Source organism: Condylura cristata, unplaced genomic scaffold (assembly GCF_000260355.1).
Source record: "Condylura cristata isolate star-nosed mole 26May11 unplaced genomic scaffold, ConCri1.0 scaffold00022, whole genome shotgun sequence".
NCBI classification, from domain to species: Eukaryota; Metazoa; Chordata; class Mammalia; order Eulipotyphla; family Talpidae; genus Condylura; species Condylura cristata.
Window position 1 is genome coordinate 28,245,552 of NW_004567123.1, and position 18,713 is coordinate 28,264,264.

An 18,713-nucleotide genomic window follows, 5' to 3' on the forward strand; every position below is an offset into this window, starting at 1 on the left:
ATCCTCGCCAACATTTGTTGTTGCTAGTTGTTTGAAGATGTGCCATTCTCACTGGGCCACCCCGTACTTTTTACTCAGTTTGAACTTTTATTTGGGAGAGAGTGTTCTCAGATCTGGCGGTCGGTTCTTTTATACTTCTAGGATTCATCGTAAATTGGGGGATTTGCGATCACAAGTGTACTAACCTTGACTCCTGAGTCTTTGTTGTCAAACTACAAAGAAGAAGTGAGAAAGAGGAGAGGGAGCAGGTTCTTAGGGTTACACGTGTTACCCTCACACGGGTACACGTATGGTCTTTGGTTAAATAAGAATGCTCTCACTTCTCCAAGATGGGTTTGAAAGCACCGTGTGTCAAATCCAGAAATACTTGCATGAAGATGAGTAGCAGTCATCCAGAAAATGAAACTCTTTGGATTCCGTTAGCCTGAATTTGAGATTTTGGCCTTTGCAGGAGGAGGATGAGCTGGATTCTGGCACGATGGTTCGGGCAGCGGGTGACGAGATGGGCACCGTCCGCGTCGCCCACACCATGAGTGATGGCGCCAACACGATGATCGAGCACGGAGACACGTTGCCGTCGCAGCTGGGCACCATGGTGATCAACTCCGAGGACGAGGAAGAAGAGGGGACTATGAAGAGTAAGGCCTTGCGTACACTGACCTCAGTTGAGGTCACAGCGTCTCGTGTCCACCCAGGCTCACGCTGGAGCCCCTTCTGTATTGCAGCAGAAGGGCAGATGCCACTGGAGGGCCTCGTGGGGGCCGTGGGGGTGGGGGGTGGGCTGCGGTGTCAGGTGCAGGAAAGCGCCAGCAGTCAGAAGGGACTGGCTTTTGAGCCTCAACAGCCATGTTCACTAAATCTGGTCCGTTTTCCCCTTCTTCTCGTCTGTCTGTGGCCACAGGCCCACTATCAGTGTGATGACCCCAAGCCGTCAACTGTACACACCTGTGATTGTCTCTGCCCTGTGTCTGACCCGGGCTACCAGGACTCAGTCGAGACATTAAGGTGCTATGCAAGTCTACAAGCCCTGCCCGTCCCTCCTAGTTTAAACCTAGCTCCACTGCTGTCCTGCGTAGAACTGTGAGACCTTCTGTCTCAAAAAAGCCTGCTGTCCGTTCTCCTCTGCTTTCGTTGGTTCCCGTCCTTTGTTACATAGAACATTATTGAACAGCTCACAGAGGAAAGGACTCTGGGGTGCAAAATCACAGTAGTTGAGCTGTTCAGACATAATGTAGTCTAAACTCTGCATAGGTTTAGAACAACTAAAGCTCTGTAATCTTCCCATCACCTTTTCTTCTTTTGTTAGAATGTAAAGATCTTTCAACCAGCGTTGGCCTGCTGTGGGCCATGGCCAAACCTGACTGCCACCGGTGGTTTTACAGGAACATGGCCGTGCCCGTTGGTTCCCTGGTCTGTGGCAGCCTCTGCGTTACAGAGTAGCTGAGACAGACCGCACAGCCCTAAAACCTGGGAAGCTTGTTGTCTGGTCCTTCACGGACAGAAGGCCCTGCTCTAGACCCCCTGCTTTGACTGACCGATACATCAGTGTATTTTTCTTCAGCGCTGCTGTACCCCCAGATTCTTGGCTGAAGACACAGCAAGGGAGGAAGAAGCAGCCCTTACTCAGAAGGAGCCCCCTGTGCAGCGTGGGGACAGGCTGTTAGGCACAGCTCAGAGTGTGATCCGAGTTCTGAGATAAAGGTAGCCTGAGGGTGTTGCTGAAGTGGCACAGAAGAGCATTTAATTTAGACTGGGGGTTACTGAAAAAAATTCCTGGAAGGAAAAGGCAGCAAGGCTGGCAGCGGGCGGGTGGGAGGCGATGTCCCAGCGGAGGAGCAGAGCACGCGCAGCACTGGGGGCGTGGGTGGGGGCGAGGGAGGCGCAGGTGGCTTGTGGGACCAGGACAGTCACTGGGGCTGCGGCTCCGCGCAGCCCCTCTGCTTTCCCTCCCTCAGTCCCTTCTGCGTTGGGCCCAGGCTCGTCATTTGTCTGTGGCTTCTGGGCCGGATGACACAGGTGACGCCGCTGGTGGGTGTGCGGAGAGGCGGCCTCCTGGATGCAGCGTGCATCGGGGGTCACAACGGTCCCATCGTAGACCCAGTAATTCCACTCTTGGAAATCCAGTCCAAGAAAAGTTGACGATTCAGACAAATCATATTCCAGAAGTTTTCCAAAGGTGTTTCTTATACAAAGGTGTTACTTATAATTATTTTACTTAAGCTGATTAACTTTAAATGTTGGTGGCAAATAACTGGTCAGATGAATTATGGTGCATCCGGGGAATGGAACGCTGTCCCAGACGAAAACGCTGAAGGTCCTATTTGAGGAACACTTAATTGGGGAAACATGTTGAGTGAAAAAAGGAATCAAATGATAGCATATGACTCTAGTTTTATAAAAGTACAAGAGAAATCAACACAGGTTCATATATGCATTAAAAAACTGGGAAAATCAATCAAAAGTCTATAGGGAAGTAAATATTAAAAGTAGTGATTATTGATCATAGGCTGGAAGTATTTAAAATTTTATTTTATTACCAGAAAAACAAATCACACTCCAAATGCTGCTAAGATCACAGTGGGTCTGTAAGTTCGGGCTTTTGGTTCTGGATTGCTGTGAGAATCCTTTTTCCTTCCCTTCTTTACCTTCTCACTGTTACGCTCATAAGAAGATATTTGTGAAGAGTTTATAACAAACATTGTCACTCCCTGCCAGCCTCTTTAAACTTTTTTCACCCAGTGTTCTTTCAGTATGTTTCGTCCTCTGAATTCAGAATTGAAGCACCCCAGATATATCAGTATGGCGTTACACAGACTGTCAGGTGAATTCTCTACGCTGAGTTGAGTGTCTCTCAGTAGCTGGTAGGTTTGGTAGGAGAGTTTGTTTCATGGTAATGAGCTGCGGACTGCTGTTTCTTTTTATTGACTCCGAGTGCTAGGGCTTCTGCCTCTCGAAGGGCTTTGCTTAGACAGCTGGAGTTGATCACCATGCAGGATGACGCGCCTGGCAGTAAACAGTTTGTGCGTGGACATGTTGTGTGGGAGAGCTGTCCTTTTTTATTTAAAGAATCAATTTTGTGCCAAATGCCCCTTTTATATTTCCAGTGTTAATTAATTCTGTAAGTTGCTTGTTCAGTTTCTGAGTTTGGTTAGTTTTGGCAAGTCTAATGAGAAACATACATCTTTTATTATAGTCACCATGGAAACCATTTAGTACCCTACAGTGCAGCTGCGTGACATTCATTTAGTTCACAATCTACAGGTCTTGTAGTTCAGTGTTGGGTCAGCAGTTTGACAGATTTGCCACTTGTTTTGAGAAGATTACTCCTTTTTGTTTTAGGTGTTACTTAAACTTTCATTAAGGAAAACTAAAGCATATACACAATTACACAATAATTGTATGATTACCATGGATTTATTATTCCCCACTTTGAAAGACAATTAACTTACTGATTATCATATTTTAGTCCCCTCAAAAGAAAGCAACACGCTAAATTAGTATAAATTTAAGACATATCCTTTCTTTGGAATTGATCTTTAAAGATTTAAGAGACCGGCTGTTGTGTTGATTAATTCACTTTCCTGGCTTGGGTTTCAGTGCCCTAGTCAGTAACATTAAAGTTATAAAACTTTGTTTCCCTTGTCCTTTATATCTCTAGTAGTCTACATAAAATTGTGTAACTCATAACTAACCCAAAACTGAAGGTTCTTGAAGTTAACATTTAATGCTAAAATACTTAAGCTTTCATCTCCTATTGTCTTTGTGAAATGTTGAGTCCCTAAAAATTAAAATTATAAGTGTCACTCTTGATAAACTTACAACATACTACTATGGTTGTTGCCTTCAGTTTTGTACTGTCTAATTTTAAACAAGCTTTAACTTGGAAGTGAGAAATCTCATGTTCCTAAGTTATATTTCAGACTGGTCGGCCATAGTGCTGGGCTTGAGTTTGCCCTGGCTTTTATGTTTATGCTGGGGATTGAGTTCTGGCTCCCCCTGCAAAGATGTGCCTCGTCTTATCTCTTTATTCTGATTCTTGACCCTGCATCAGTCTTACAACTGGTCTGTAGGGCTTGGTTTTCCCATAGGGCCACTCACCTCAATACCATGGGCTCCTTTTTCGCTTTTGCCACCTACAGGCTCTTCTCTCCTGTTTTTGAGCAATACAGTGTTTTTTTGTGTGTGTGTTTGTTTGTTTGTTTTTGCCTTGAACTTCTGTGCATTTGGAGCAGGAGGGTAGGCCTCTCGTGTTCCACTCATTCTATTCGGTTGTTAACCTGCCTGCGGTGATAGGCCTGTCCTTTCTCTGTAAGGGACGCGTTCAGTGGTGTCATTTACTTACTGTCCACGCAGTGGAGCTGATGAGCTGGGAGTGAAAGAGCTGTAGTCTTTGCTCTGTGGTAGTTACTTATTTATACACACAAGAGCTGGGGTACAGGCCAGAGGTACAGGGGCAAGAGGATTCACCAGAGACAGAGTGGGGAGCAGAACAAACAGATCTACTAAAACACACTGCTGAGGGGAGCAGCGGGAGAGACAGGACAGGTCTGCTGTGCTATGTGGGTCACCTCCCTGGCCGGTGTTCAAACTCTTGCTGCAGTGGCTGCAGATAGCTTCATAGTGCTGAGACTTAACCCCTTGTGTCACCAGGAAGGCCCTCTTCGCTCTTTTTATTCTGCCGACCTGGTTTGTTTTATATACATCGGCATCAGATCCATAGTCGAAAGTCTGTCAGAATTCATGGTAACACAGGTGCTGGTTTCTGATGAGATGCCAGAGATACTTTTTAAAAAACAATTATGTGTTACATATAATTTATTTGCTTATTATGCTCAGGAGGGTAAACTTTAAAATAAACAGTAATCATGAATGATTAGGCATGAAAGTACAAACTGCACTTTTACATATTTTGAGCATTACTACCATGCTGTGTGGTAAATAAACCTTTCCCTGCACCCCAGAATTTTATAGCACCAGAAACTGAATTGCAGAGATTAAGTAACTTGCTCATAATTACGCAGTGAATAATGGCAAACTCAAGATTTGGAGCCAGATGTGTTCAATGTCAAAGCACGTGCACTTACCCAGCGTGTTCCCTGCCGCTCGGGCTCAGGGTACAGGTTATGTCGGGTTGGTACGTCGCAGCCTGCAGTAAGATACCTCTTCTCAAGGGTTGTTCGAGCAACTAGCTGCTCTGCCTGTGTCCCCAAAATCTCCCAAAGCAAACGACACCGTGGTTTTCACAGGGGACTTCCCTTGTAGATCGGAGCATGGTGGCAGAACATCCGAGGGGAGTGTGTTTTAGTTGTGCACACCTGAACCTACAGTAAAGAATTATATTGCAGTTAGAGGGCGGTGATTAGGGCAAGGTGAGGTTTGATCGCTTTAGAGGGATCTCAGGAACACCTGCAAGAAGCAGGGCAGTAAAACGTGGCCCACGCTCCCTTGAACACCCGTATTCCAATAAAATACCGGTGTGCGGATTTTTGAAGGCTTTTTTATCTACATAGTTATGGGTGTGCGCACGTGCGCACGTGTGTGTCTATGTGTATATATGTATTTTTTTAATAAGGGCTATCAAATAACTTTGCCCCCAAGGACTTAAGTGCTTGCTCCTGCAATGACCCCAGGGGCTGTCAGTGTGTCCTCATACTTTCTCTGGGCCAGAAGAGGGCGCTCTGTCATAGGTTATGAGTGAAAACTGTTTTCATGTGTGATGGCAGATCCCTGCTTATGGTAGAGGCTGTATTCTAGACTAAGGGCAATTTATTTATTTTAAAATCTGTTTTTTTTTAAAGATTTATTTATTGATGTATACAGAACTGTGGTGCAGGCCAGAGGCGCAGGGGCGGCAAGAGGCTTCACCGGAGACAGAGTGGGGAGCAGAACAGGCAGATCGAGGAAGTACACTGCTGAGGGGAGCAGCGGGCGGGTCAGGAGAGGTCTGCCACGCCATGTGGGCACCTCCGGGGCAGGCGGGGATCGAACTCATGCAGAAGTGGCTCTAGCTTCTTAGTGCAGTGCTTTAACCCGCTGCGCCACCAGAGAGGGCCTTAAAATCTATTTTTAAGTAACCACAGCAACACTGGGACAATGTCTTAATTTTATTTAGGTAGAAGATTGGGTATTTCATAGTTGGCAAAGTTCACATGAAACCGAGGTCAGCCAAAAATGTGTCAAGTAATTTAAACTTCTTTCTTCCCAGATATGTTGGTACATCATAACCAGAATTGATGTTCTCTTTCTGTGTATGTTACTATACCTCCTAGTGTTTTATCATCAAGTCTGATTTTGTAGCAGGGTGTGGTATGAATATCCATTATTAGGTTAAAGAAGATTTTATCTGTTTTTACCTTTTAAGAGATTTTTTTTAAATCAAAGTTAATATTAAATTTTGTTTTATGAGTTGCACACTTAAATTTCCTGCTTGGTAATATATTCAAGTTAACATCATTTTCCCTTTAAGTTTTGTTCTAGTTCGATCCCATAAGTTTTACATGTGGTACATTGTAAACATTTTCCCCAGCTTTGATGCTTTGTGTCTTTTTTACTTTTTTTTTTTTAAGATTTATTTATGCACACAGAACTGGGGTACAGGCCAGAGGTACTGGGCGGGGGAGGATTCACCAGAGAAAGTGTGGGGAGCAGAACAGGCAGATTGTCTGAAATAACACAGCTGAGGAGAGCAGCAGGTAAGTCAGGAGAGGCTTGTTGTGCCATGTGGGTCACCTCCCTGGCCGGGGATAGAATTTGTGTTGCAGTGGCAGCGATAGCTTTATAGTGCTGTGCTTTAACCTGTTGCGCTACCAGGGAGGGTCCCCTTTTGTACTTTTTTAACTCATGAATTAATCAGACATTCTTTTTAAAAGCCAAATGTTTGGTTTTAGACTGCTATTTAAAATTTTCAACTTAAGAGAACTGTAGTAAAAAAAAAAATGTGGTCTGTATAGTACTAGTTCTTGAATATTTTTTGAAACATTTGTGGCTAGTGTGTCAGTAGTTCTTGTTAAATATTCTCTATATGTCTTAGAAAGAATGTGTGTTTTGATTGCTTGGTGCAGGAATCTATATATAACCAATAGATTTAGCTTGCTAATTCAGTAATTTTTTTACACTAGATTCTTTTGTTTCTGATGGAGGTATGTTGAAAACACCACTGTGTGGTTGTGGATTTGTTTACTTTTGTTAATTTTGGTGCATACATGTGCATGTATAATTTTTTTTTGAGGCTACATTGTCCTATGTAAATAGATTCAGAATTTTTAACTCTTCCTGGGAACTGTTCCTTTTATGTCTGACCCTCACTACATCCCTGGGCCAGGCCTAGGAGCAGTGAGATTCCTGGGCGAGGGATGGGAAACCAGGCTTAGAGGAGAGTGTCACTTCTCTCGTAGGTCAGCCTGGGTCTCAGACACTGGTGTGCCACTTGTGATACTGTACAAAGCTTGCTGTGTTGTCTTTTGACAAATATTTTCTAGTAACTTCAGACACCCCTTTAGTGAAACCAAAGACTTTTATTGTCTTGGTATTTTGTGTTACCAAGATTCACATGTGTGATGATAAAAAGATAAGTCTTTACAGCTGGTTTGTTGGCTTAAAGGGTAAAACGAATGTAGTAAAATGTTAACACTGCAGGCTTTTATGTACATGCATTGTTATGTCAACATAAAATATTAAACGATTTCTAATCCTGATTTTTCAGTTTCGAGAAGTAAACCGCAGGAGGGATTGTTCATAAATTGAGAGTTTCATTTGTCTATCCTGATAGATACTTTGAGGTTACCGTTTTTATTAACTATTCAACTATTATTTTTGCCATGAATGTTGATAGAAAATGTGCTTCAGGATGTTAAGCATGAAAGATTTTAGCAAAATGTTAATTGCTGTTAATATACATCATTCACAGTAATACACTGGCATTGAATGTCACTAGTAGTACCGTGAAAATAATGAAATGTTATGCAGATTGCTGCCTGTGTATTTTATATTAATTTATACGGCTTGGTATGTGTCTTTATAGGTAGAGAAATGGTTTCACCATTTCTCTTCCTTTCTCTTTCCTTTCATTTCACCTTCCTTTCTCAAGCAAACATTTTTGAAGGAAAGAAAATTTTATGTTTTAACTGATCATTATCAAATAGTGTTAATATTTATTGCTAAAATGAGAATTTCTAGTTACATGCTAAAAATATAGAAAGTCCAAGTAGTCAAAAATACCCTAAAAATATCTTATACTTCATAATACTTTAAATATGAAGTATATTTAAAAGCAAAAAGTTTTTTTCAGAGGCAGATAGTTTCCTAATACTGAGACTTTGCTTTCGCCTCTAATTAGGAAATGACAGGACAAAGGGTGGATGTTTAAAATAACATGTACCTCATCCATAACGTTCCGACGTGCAAAAGCTCTCTCTCTCAAGACCACTGGTTATGTTGTCACGAGTTTCTTGTGCTGCGTTTTGCATTCCCAAGAGGTTCTTAGCAATCCTTCCCCCTCTCTCCAGAGCAAGGGGAAGCCAGAACTTGGACTACTGAAATGAAAGAGCCTCACATTTAGACTCACTCAGCTAAAGGGAGCGAGTGGACTTCTCTCTAAAACTTGCACAGCGTTCAATTTTTACTCTAGAGAAATAGCCACTAATCTCTTTGGAATAGAATTTTAAAGCACACTGGCAGCTCAGAAGCATGTTTTAAGTAAATTACTGTGATAGGATTTTGTGGTGAAAATATGACATGGCTGTTATGTCCCTGCGGGTTATGAAGGGCACCTATTGTTGCTCTGAGCTTCCTCATGTCTGAGCCAAAGTCCATGCGCTTGTTGACATGATTTTATGTCACCACTGCCATCAGCTGCTAATTTCAGAGCTGCCTAAAATGGAAATTCCTGACTTACAACCTACTCTCCTTCCACCTGCAGTGTGAGGAGATTGTTAATACATTGACTCTCTTGTATATTACTTATCTCACACTGGCTCAGATTATAGCATTTGCAAGAACAATAAAGGGGTATAAAGTCCTGTGGGTATTTTAATACTCCTATTACCACAATAGCCGTACTGTCCAGTTTCTTGTCCCATCAAGAGTTTTCTATATATAAATACTTTTTTCTTTGCATCAATCTTCATTTTGTACTCTCCGTGGACTTCCCACCACCACTTCACCCATGTGCCATCACCGTAGTCCCGTGTGCTCTTCCTGCTCCAGTTTTGATCCTGTTCCTTTTTCTGCCCCCATAGTATGTCTCTGGTTTATAGTTGCTTGTTGATTTTCATTTTTACTTTATTATTATTTTTTAAAGATTTATTTATGTATGCATACAGAACTGGGGTGCCGGACAGAGGTGCGGGAGTGGTGAGAGGATTCACCAGAGTCAGAGTGGGGAGCAAAACAGGCTGACTGATGAGGTACACTGGTGAAGAGGGAGCAGCAGGCAGGTCAGGAGAGGTCTACCACACCATGTGGGTCAGCTTCAGGGTTGCAGATTGAACCTGCACTGAAACAGCTGTGGCTGGCTTGCAGTGGTGCGCTTTAACCTGTTGTGCCACCAGAGAGGGCCTTGTTTTTACTTCATTGCAATTGCTTTTTTTTTTCCCCTGCTCCCTTACACTTATGAGAGTGAAACCATCTGGGATTTCTCTTTTTCTTTCTGGCTTATTTCACTAAGCATGATCCCTACCAGCCCCATCCATGTTGTTGCAAATGGCATGAGTTTATCTTTTTTGATTGCTAAGTAATATTCCATAGTGTATGTACCACATCTTCTTGATCCAGTCATCTATTTTTGGGTAATTGGGTTGATTTCACATCTTCCCTGTTGTAAATAGTGAAGCAATAAATATATGGGTGCAGGTGCCCTTTTGACTTAATGTTTGTGTGTCCTTTGGGCAGAAATCTAGGAGTGGAATTGCTAGGTCATATGGAAGCTCCATTTTTTTAGCAGTTTGAGGAATCACCAAACAGCTTTCCATAGTGGTTGTACCAGTTTGTATTCCCATCTCCTCAAGAGTTTTCAAACTCTTTGAGAAGAGTTAGTCAGAAAACATGGTGCCCATGTTTCTTTGCCACTTACAGTCAGCATCGTATGAGAGTTACAGATAATGTTAGTATACTTACACATACCAAACCTCAAACTTTTAACCTTTGGTTTTGCTAGAGTCATGTCTTTCAACGAGGGCATGAGAAAGTAAAAGGAATAGTGGAAAAAACAGTAAGTTTGGGAATTAATTAGTGGTTTGAAATTGCAATCTTACAGAATGACTCAGCTTGGGTGAGTTATATCCTTTTTTAAACCTCAGTTTCCTAGATTGAAAAAGTGGGGCATACTTTGTAGGATTGTTGAAGTGTATAAGGTAATATATGTAAGATACTTAGTGTCTCTGTGCTCCAGTATGGTGGGTTAATAGTAGATCTATGAATTTTCTAATATAGGACAGTGGTTTTTCATTGGATCTAAATATTTTTTCAAGTGGGGCTGTTTTTTCTCATCCTGGTTCCTTTTCTCTTGCTACCTACTTATGCATTTAGTTTTTATTCTTGAAATTAGTGGTGAGGTGTAGGTGCGACCGTTATGTCCGAGCACTGCTTGAAAGTGGTAGATCTAAAGAAAGGTCACTTGTAATGTTTTAAAGATGCGTTGGGGTGGGCTTGTAAGCATGTGCACACACAGTGGAGTGACAACTCTGTGTGTGTGGTTCCTTGGTAATGATAGATGTCTTGAGAATCTATTAAATAGGTCAAAATAAAGATGGCATATTTAAAGAGAGCTAAGCTTTAGATATACATGAGCCTTCCTTTGTAAAACTTCACACAAAACTATGGAATTTTTTTTATTAACTGGACTTGTTTTCATTCCCAGAAGATAATCGTTGTGGTTCACTGTGCTTTCAGCAGAGGCTCTCCCTGGGGAAGATTTACCATAGAGGAGTATACATCTCGGTCTTAGACTTTTTTCACAATTGCACAAATCTAGGGTATTCTGCTAAAGTAAAGACTGAATCCTAATTGTTTGTGCAGTTTTCTAATTGGGTCCAGATGTTGGACTCACTTTTATCTTTGAAAACCATTCACATTCTTGATTCTTTAGGGGTGAGCCAAGAAGCACAGACTCTTTTCTTGGTGTCTGAAAATTCGTTCAGGACTCCCTGCCAGACCACATATTAGGATATGAAAGTACCAGATCTCAGTGTGGCTTGGGTGATGGGCTCAAGGCCTGTGTTTCTGGGAAGATAAGGTGTTCCATTTATAGCTAAATTAGTAAAAGGAGAGCCAAGAATAGCATGGAGGAAATGTATTTTCCAAGAGAGGGCAGTGCCATCATAGTAACAGGGACAGAGGAAACTTGAATCCTGGGGGACATACTTTGACTCTGATGCCCAGAGGCAGCTAAATCAGTTTGGAGCCTCGTAGGAGGATGTATTTCTCTGGTGCTATAAATTGTTCTGACCAGTTTACTTTTATTCAGCAGAAAATTGAGATGAATTTGATCAGCTAAGAGGGTCTATAAAGAAAAAGTAGATGGTTCTGTTAAATGTTTAGAATTAATAGTATTTGCTAAAAAGTCCAACCAAGAAGTAAATGATCACTCATTCTTTGTCATAACTGTATAGCGTGCAAATGCCAAATGAGACATTCACTGCTGAATTGGAATTTGTAGGTTAAGAGGAACAGATGATGTTTGTTTTCATTAGTTAATATTATAGGGTGTTTGTGGGGTATATCTTCCTAATTCTTTCATGTTTGGGTACATGTTACTTGGGTGATCAGGTAGTGATATTATAAGTTAATCAAGGAGATCGGACCTCTACAACGAAGGTGATACAGTACCAGACAGCGTGCTGCTGAGTGGGACACCACTGCTGTAGGTCTGCTGAGATGCACAGAAAGGCGAGGGGGGAAATTCCGGGCAGGTGCAATCAGAAAGGTAGAAATATCCAGCGAATGTTCAGTTTGATCAGAGTAGATATTGTCCAGATATTGGAGAGCCTTGGTTGCCAAAGAAGGAGTTTGAACTGAGTTCTTCTGGTAATAGGGTAGTACCAAGACACTTTGATCAGAAAAGTAATTTAACAAGGTGGTGTTGGAGGAGAGTCAGTGGATGACAGTGGCACTTGAAAAGACTGGAAAAGGGGAAACCAATAAGGAAACTGCCGCAGTAACACAGAGGGGTCATCCGTCCAGTGTACCTTTGGGATCGTTTTATTTATGCTGGCTCTGTTGCTCTACGCAATTGGAAGTTGGTCTTAAATCTCTTTGAATAGATATATGGCAGCCCACCAGATGCAGAGAACTAAAGCGCCGTCGCCTGGAAGTCAGACCAGTGTTCATAGCAGCAGTTACCAAGACCACTTAACTGCAAGTTATTTGTTAGACTCCAGAGAATCTTATAACTTAGTATTCCAGCAATTCTTAGTGGTTTCAAAGAACGTTCAAAGGGATATTGACAGTCACACACAGGATCTTGGATAATAACTTGTATAATTAAATGAGCTAAGAGATGAAAAGCACTTTGGTGCCCAGTAACAAAACCAGAAACCACACACACATCGTAAATGTTAGATTAAGAAACAAAACAAGCAGCCTCATGATAAGGCCTTTTGTTCCAAGCCAGAATAAAGCACTTGCAGGGTTACTCAAGCTTTTTCCTCCCGAATATTTATGCATGAGGCAGAGAAGAAAATGCAGGCTCTGCCCTGTTCTCTAGTTTAAATAGCATTACTGTTTTGATAGAAAGAGTTCTTGTGGAAATTAAGTGGTTGACCATTGTGGTTTCCTTAGTGACAGTCTTAACAATGAATTTAAAAATGGAAGGGCATAAGATGGTCATCCAGAGGGAAGTGGTCTTCAGCCTTCAGTTAGCCCCTTTTGGTCGGTGGCCGTGGCTGTGGTACAGCTCCTACGGGTCGCAGAGGGCCTGGTGGAGGAAAGAGGTCCTTACGCTTCTCTTAAAACTGAGTCATTGATCTGTAATTTGCAGGCCATGCAATTTATGAACTTACAGTGCATACACAATTAAACAGTTTTTAATATTTTTTTATTTTGAATATGTTTATATTTAATATTTTACACCTGATTTTTAAAATTTATTTTTAATTGAGACATAACTCATATAGCGTAAGTTCTCCACTTTAAAGTTACCATTCTGTGGGGGTTTTTGCATATCAACAAGGTTGTGCAACCACAACCACAGTCAAGACATTTTTGTCACCCCCAGAAGAAACCATCATCCTGTTAGCAGTCTCTTCTCTTTCTTTCCTCCACTTAACCTGAGGCGAGTATTAATCTGCTTTCTGTCTCAATGAATTTACTGCCTGTTCTGGATTTTATGTCAATGAAATCATATAAAATTGACCCCCTGTGTCTAGTCTTCAGTATAATGTTTCCAAGATTCATTTGTGTCGTCACTTGTCAGCACTTCATTCCTCTTTAAGGCCGAGTGACATTCTGTCACACTGGTATATTCCAGTTCATTTATCCTCATCTAACTCTGCACCCTATAATCACCCTGTGCAGAAATTCCGTATCTGTTACCAGTCATTTGCTGTCCCACCACTTACTCCTCAGCAACTCCTAATCTACTTTCTGTCTTTATGGATTTGCCGGTCCTCATCAGTTATCTGGCAAAGCCATGGACCAGGTGGTCTGTTATGACTGGCTCCTTTCCCTTAGCAAAATGTTTCTGAGATCGATCCATGCTACATCACGGGTCAGTATTTCATTCTTTTTACTGCCTTACCAGTTGGTGGACACTTGGGTTGTTGGGGCCTTCTGCTTCTAAATGCTTGGCATTTTTCCCCGAAGAACAATAGCTAGAAGGTCTCTGAATTCACTCCTTTGTGGGCTTAGCATGGCCCTTCAGCTCACACACAGGTGCTGCTTATAAAGAAAAAATGGGGCAGTCATGCCATAGATCACGCCCTAACCTGCATCAGATAAAAGAATCAGAGCAAGATGTGGTCATTTTCAAAGCTTGACTTCTCTGCTCTGTCTATTCTCCCTGTGAGTTTCTGGTATTATCATTCAACTGAATGTCTTCATTTTCTGGGGTAGAGATGAAAAAAAAAAAATACTGTGGGTCACATCAAGACAAAAAGTCTACCAGGAGCTGCAGCCCTGGGGATAGCATTGCCTTTCATCGGCTTGGAATGATTCTCTTATGCTTTCATGCTGACAGGCTGTTGTCCGACACACTTGATCATCTAGCTCAGGAGTCTGAAAGAAAAGTTGAAAGATCAGGTTACTGGGAAAATTCCATTTCCCTACTTTCTACTCAGTGGCAGTTCTGACATGTCCTAAAAATTGTTACTTTGATTTTAGAGAATTTGCAATATAGATGCTCATCAGACTTAACATCTTTGATCATGACTCAAATCCTCTCCTTGGTAAGGAACTGTGGAATCTTCCACCTCTGTGGTGGAAATAATAATACACACCATACCGCAGGAGACACACGCACTTAGAGATGCAGTCCGTTGTCTAGCGTTTGGTCGGTGCCTAAGAAGCACGAGTCCTCCTCCCCGTCCTCCCTTCTCAGTGTCGTGGCGGTCGTGCAGTTTGGATGTGACTCATGTGAAGGCACTGAGTGCAAGCCCTGAAACAGAGGTGTGTTTGTTGAATTTGAGTCTGAGTCCCCAAAGAATGGGACTCTTCTTGTAGAGTGGTGTGGTGAGTGAGAGCGAGCCAGATGGACAGTGTCTGTGTCAGTTTCTGCCGTGTGACAGACCCCCTCAGAACTCAGTGGTCAGCAGGGGTGGCTGTCAGTCGCCGACTAGGCGTTACCACTTGGTCCTCTGCCATCGAGCTGCATACTCCGCCTTAATTAGATGGTAGTAGGATGCAAAAGCAATTTTTACATCTTCACTTGCAATACATTTACTTTTGCTTCAGTGACCAACCGGTCACCTGGCCCTTAGCAGAGTCAGGGGAGGCACGTCTGGAGGGTAAGGATGCTGGGAGTCAGTTATATTGGCCATTTCTGCAAACAGTCCATTTTAGATGCTAATTATGATGTAATATAGATCTCTCTGCTGGGAATTATCTGTAAAGTCATACCTAGAACATGCTAAAATTGAATTGCAGTGTAACTAAGGAATTGGTAGTAACAACAGAAATGATTGTAAATCTTGTCTATAAACTTAGTCCGTCAGTGAAGCCCACTCACATACAAGCAATCACTGTGCTATAGGAAGGTAATTTCTGGAATCAGTAAGTTGAGGGATCAAAAGTACATCTAACTGGTTTGAATGCTTGTCGTTTCTGGCCATTGAGGTGGCTTCCCTTAACAGTTGCTTCCCTTAACAGTTGTCTTTTCAACTTTAATTTTATAAAATGCTTTTTTATATTTTTCATCTCTAGGTGATATCTTTATTATAATTTGGGCCAAGCAAAATTTGGTCATGTCTTCCATCTAAAAATTTTAAATGTACCCCCACAACATCTCACTAATACAACAGTCAAATCAAAAGTAACTTAAAAAAATCACAGTCTTCTCACAAGTATTCGATGCATCCTAACTTTTTCATTTTGGTCTGGATTTGGTTTATGCTCATGTACGTGGAGTGTATGGCATATTTTAGGCCAGCCTTTAGAGAGACGAGCCTCTTTGGAGTGGTTCTCAGTAACAAGCATAACTGTGTTCATCAGTTACTGCCATGCTGTGGAATTTTCAAAGCTACAGTGGGAGGTTAGAAATCACTGATCCAGTGACCTCTGTGTGTAGATTGAAACCTGTGGTTTTCCCAAGAGCATATAATTAAGGCCAAAATCTAGATCTCACAATCCTAAGAGGCTGGTCTTCGAGTGTATTATGCTGTCTCCAAAGTCAGCCTTAGAGCATTTAGTACCTGTCACACGTAACTGTTCAACTACTCTTCTCACTCTAAGTGAGTTTCTTACATGTGTAAATACAATCCCTCGTCCTCTATGGGGTTTTCAGTTTCTCTTATTATAATTCTCCTAATGTTTTTTCATGTTTGGGGACTAATCACACAGCTTTATAGATATAAACCATTTCAAGTCTTGAATCATTTTTCTGCTTCCCCACCCCCGTTTTTCTTGATTGCAGGTGGTTTTTTATTTTACATAATGGGGACCTTATCTGTTAATATATAAGGAACTTGAAATTTTTTTTTGTAAGAAAACTGAAAGTTTATGAGTTGTTGCTGATATTTTCGCTAGTTCATCTTTTTTCTTTTGTGGTTCCATGATGACATGCTTTTATACCATTCTAAATGTGCTTGGGGCACTTCTTTTTTTCTTTTTAAATAATAGTTTGTTTTTACATCATTTTGTACATTTTTTTTTCATCTCAATTGTAATTCCTGTGGGTTTCCCATCACCGAGTCACCCGTGTGCCATCACCATAGTCCAGTGCACTTCCCTCCCCCCACTATTTTTGATCCCATTCCCCACTCTATCCCCACAAAATGTCTCTGGTATATAGCTGTTCATCATTACTATTTTCTTGCCTGGTCCATTATACTCCTGCTATGAGCGAAACCATCTGGTATTTTTCTTTTTCTTTCTGGCTTATTTCACAAAGCATGAGCTTTTCCAGCTCCATCCATGTTGCTGCAAAAGACATGTGTTAATTTATTTATTTATTTTTTGGTTCTTGAGTAATATTCCATTGTGTATATGTACCACCATCTTTTTAATCCAGTCATACACTTTTGGACATTTGGGTTGTTTCCATGTCTTTCCAGTTGTGAATAAAGCAGCAGTAAACATGGGGGTACAAGTATCTTTTTCAATCAGTGTTTTTGTGTCTTTTTGGTAGATACCTAGGAGTGGGATTGCTGGGCCATAGGGAAGCGCAATGTTTAGCAGTTTGAGGAACCTCCAAACAGTTTTCCATAGTGGTTGTACTAGTTTGCATTCCCACCAGCAGTGCAAGAGAGTTCCTTTTTCTCCACATTCTCGCCAACGTTTGTTGTTGCTAGTTGTTTTAAGATGTGCCATTCTCACTGGGGTGAGGTGGTATCTCATTGTGGTTTAATTTGCATCTCCCTTATTACATATCATTTGTCTTTTTTAAGCACAACTGACTTTATTTTATTTTTTAAAAAATTTTCATCATTTGCCTTTGACTTGGCTTTTAGTGTATGTGCATGGACTTGCTGGTTTTTAAAATATGTGATGTGATATTTTTAATATATTCATCTTTTATTGCAGCTGGCTTTTTAAAGTCATGGTTAGAAAGTCTTTTCTTCCCCCACACCCAGGTTTTAAATGCATTCACACATGTTTTCTCCCAGTACTTAGGTTTCCATTTTTACAATTAGTGTTCTAATCCACTTGGAAAGAGGTGTGGATTCAATTTAATCTTTTTCCAAATAACTCTCCAGTTGTTTGAGTAGCCATGTGGACTTTTGTTTTCTGATTTTCTTTTCTGTTCTGCAGCGTCTCTAGTCGGGTTATAGTGCAAGTTGTCCTGGACCGTGGGCACCTGGTGGTGCTGTGCTGTCACAGTCCCGGCTCAAGGGGGCGCTCTTGCTGCAAAGTTGTCCCTAGGCCAGCCCGCTTGTGGTCAGTGGGGAATGATCCAAAGGACATAGCTTACTGACTTGTCCGTAAATCAACAACATCCCCCTTTTTACAGGTTTTTTTTTTTTATATGTATGTGTGTGGTTTCTTCAGAACTGTGTTATAGAATGAACCTTAACTCTTAACTTACAAATTAAAATAAGTACGAAAAGCCCTTAATATTGGACTTAGAACAAAGAAAACACACACTGAGCACATCATTGTTGACTGGACCTGGCAAACATGATATTTAATCCCTAATAAGTGAAGTAAGCTATTGGCAGCATCTGGAAACGGACAGATTTGCAGTTGGCTGCCACTGCACTTGGCGGTGGTGTGAGGAAGATGACAAATGTCTGAGAGGAAGTCAGGTGCTGGCTTTAAACTGGACTGAGCAAGAGATAAGATTGCACAAAGCAAGGATGCCTGGGGAGGTTGCTGTTCATTATTTTCTGGGCCCTCCTTGAAGGCTCTGAACCTTCTGGTCCTTTTTTCCTGGTTCCTGGGGGGAAAAGGGCAATAAAAATTACCCATTTATGGTAAGCACTGAAAAAACCTCTGTCTGTCCAGTATTTGAATACTAATCACAGACACAGCGCCTCTTCAGCACGGGAAGTAGGCACATTTCAGCTGGCTAGGTTTGTGTCATGCCAGGCAAAACGATTCTTTTTGCCATTATTACTATGTATAACCAGTAACTGGCGCCACCTGACTCTGGCTCGGCAGTTGCTGACTATTTTCTTAGGGATGGTTTCAAGCCCCATCTCAGTCCCCTCTATGGTCTGCATGACCACCCCAGCTTGTAAGACACCTCCCCGTTTTCTGCACCTCTTATAACCAGTTCTGTCCACTTTATACTTCTTCTGTACTTTCTTTTTTTAAATGTTCAATAAAGGTAAATAAAATCACCTGTAATCCTACTATCAGAGACAGATGCTACTAACATTCTGATATAATTTCTCCGTCTTTATTTTTCCTCCTATGTATATGATTTTTAGAGTTGAATTCATTCTCTTTTCACTCTCTCTAAATGTAAATGTAAAAAATAATGTATCCTGTCCTCCCATGCCCCATAGTGGATCATGGACCATTTGTAAATAGTATTTTCAAAGCTACATAATATTTCATGGAGTGACTGGATTGGGACTTACATTTTCTTTTTTGTGCCTATTTTTCTCATCCAATTAGATCAT

The 18,713-nt window shown here is 41.5% G+C and overlaps 1 protein-coding gene across 1 annotated transcript in view; it reads left to right on the plus strand.

The window, feature by feature from the left end:
• The window catches only part of STK4 (serine/threonine kinase 4), a 77,080-nt gene that overhangs the window by 26,659 nt on the left and 31,708 nt on the right, over nt 1-18,713 (plus strand). The window contains exon 9 of the mRNA XM_004687410.2: nt 452-638. Within this exon, the coding sequence (XP_004687467.1) occupies nt 452-638 (187 nt within the window). The remainder of the gene's footprint in view (nt 1-451; nt 639-18,713) is intronic.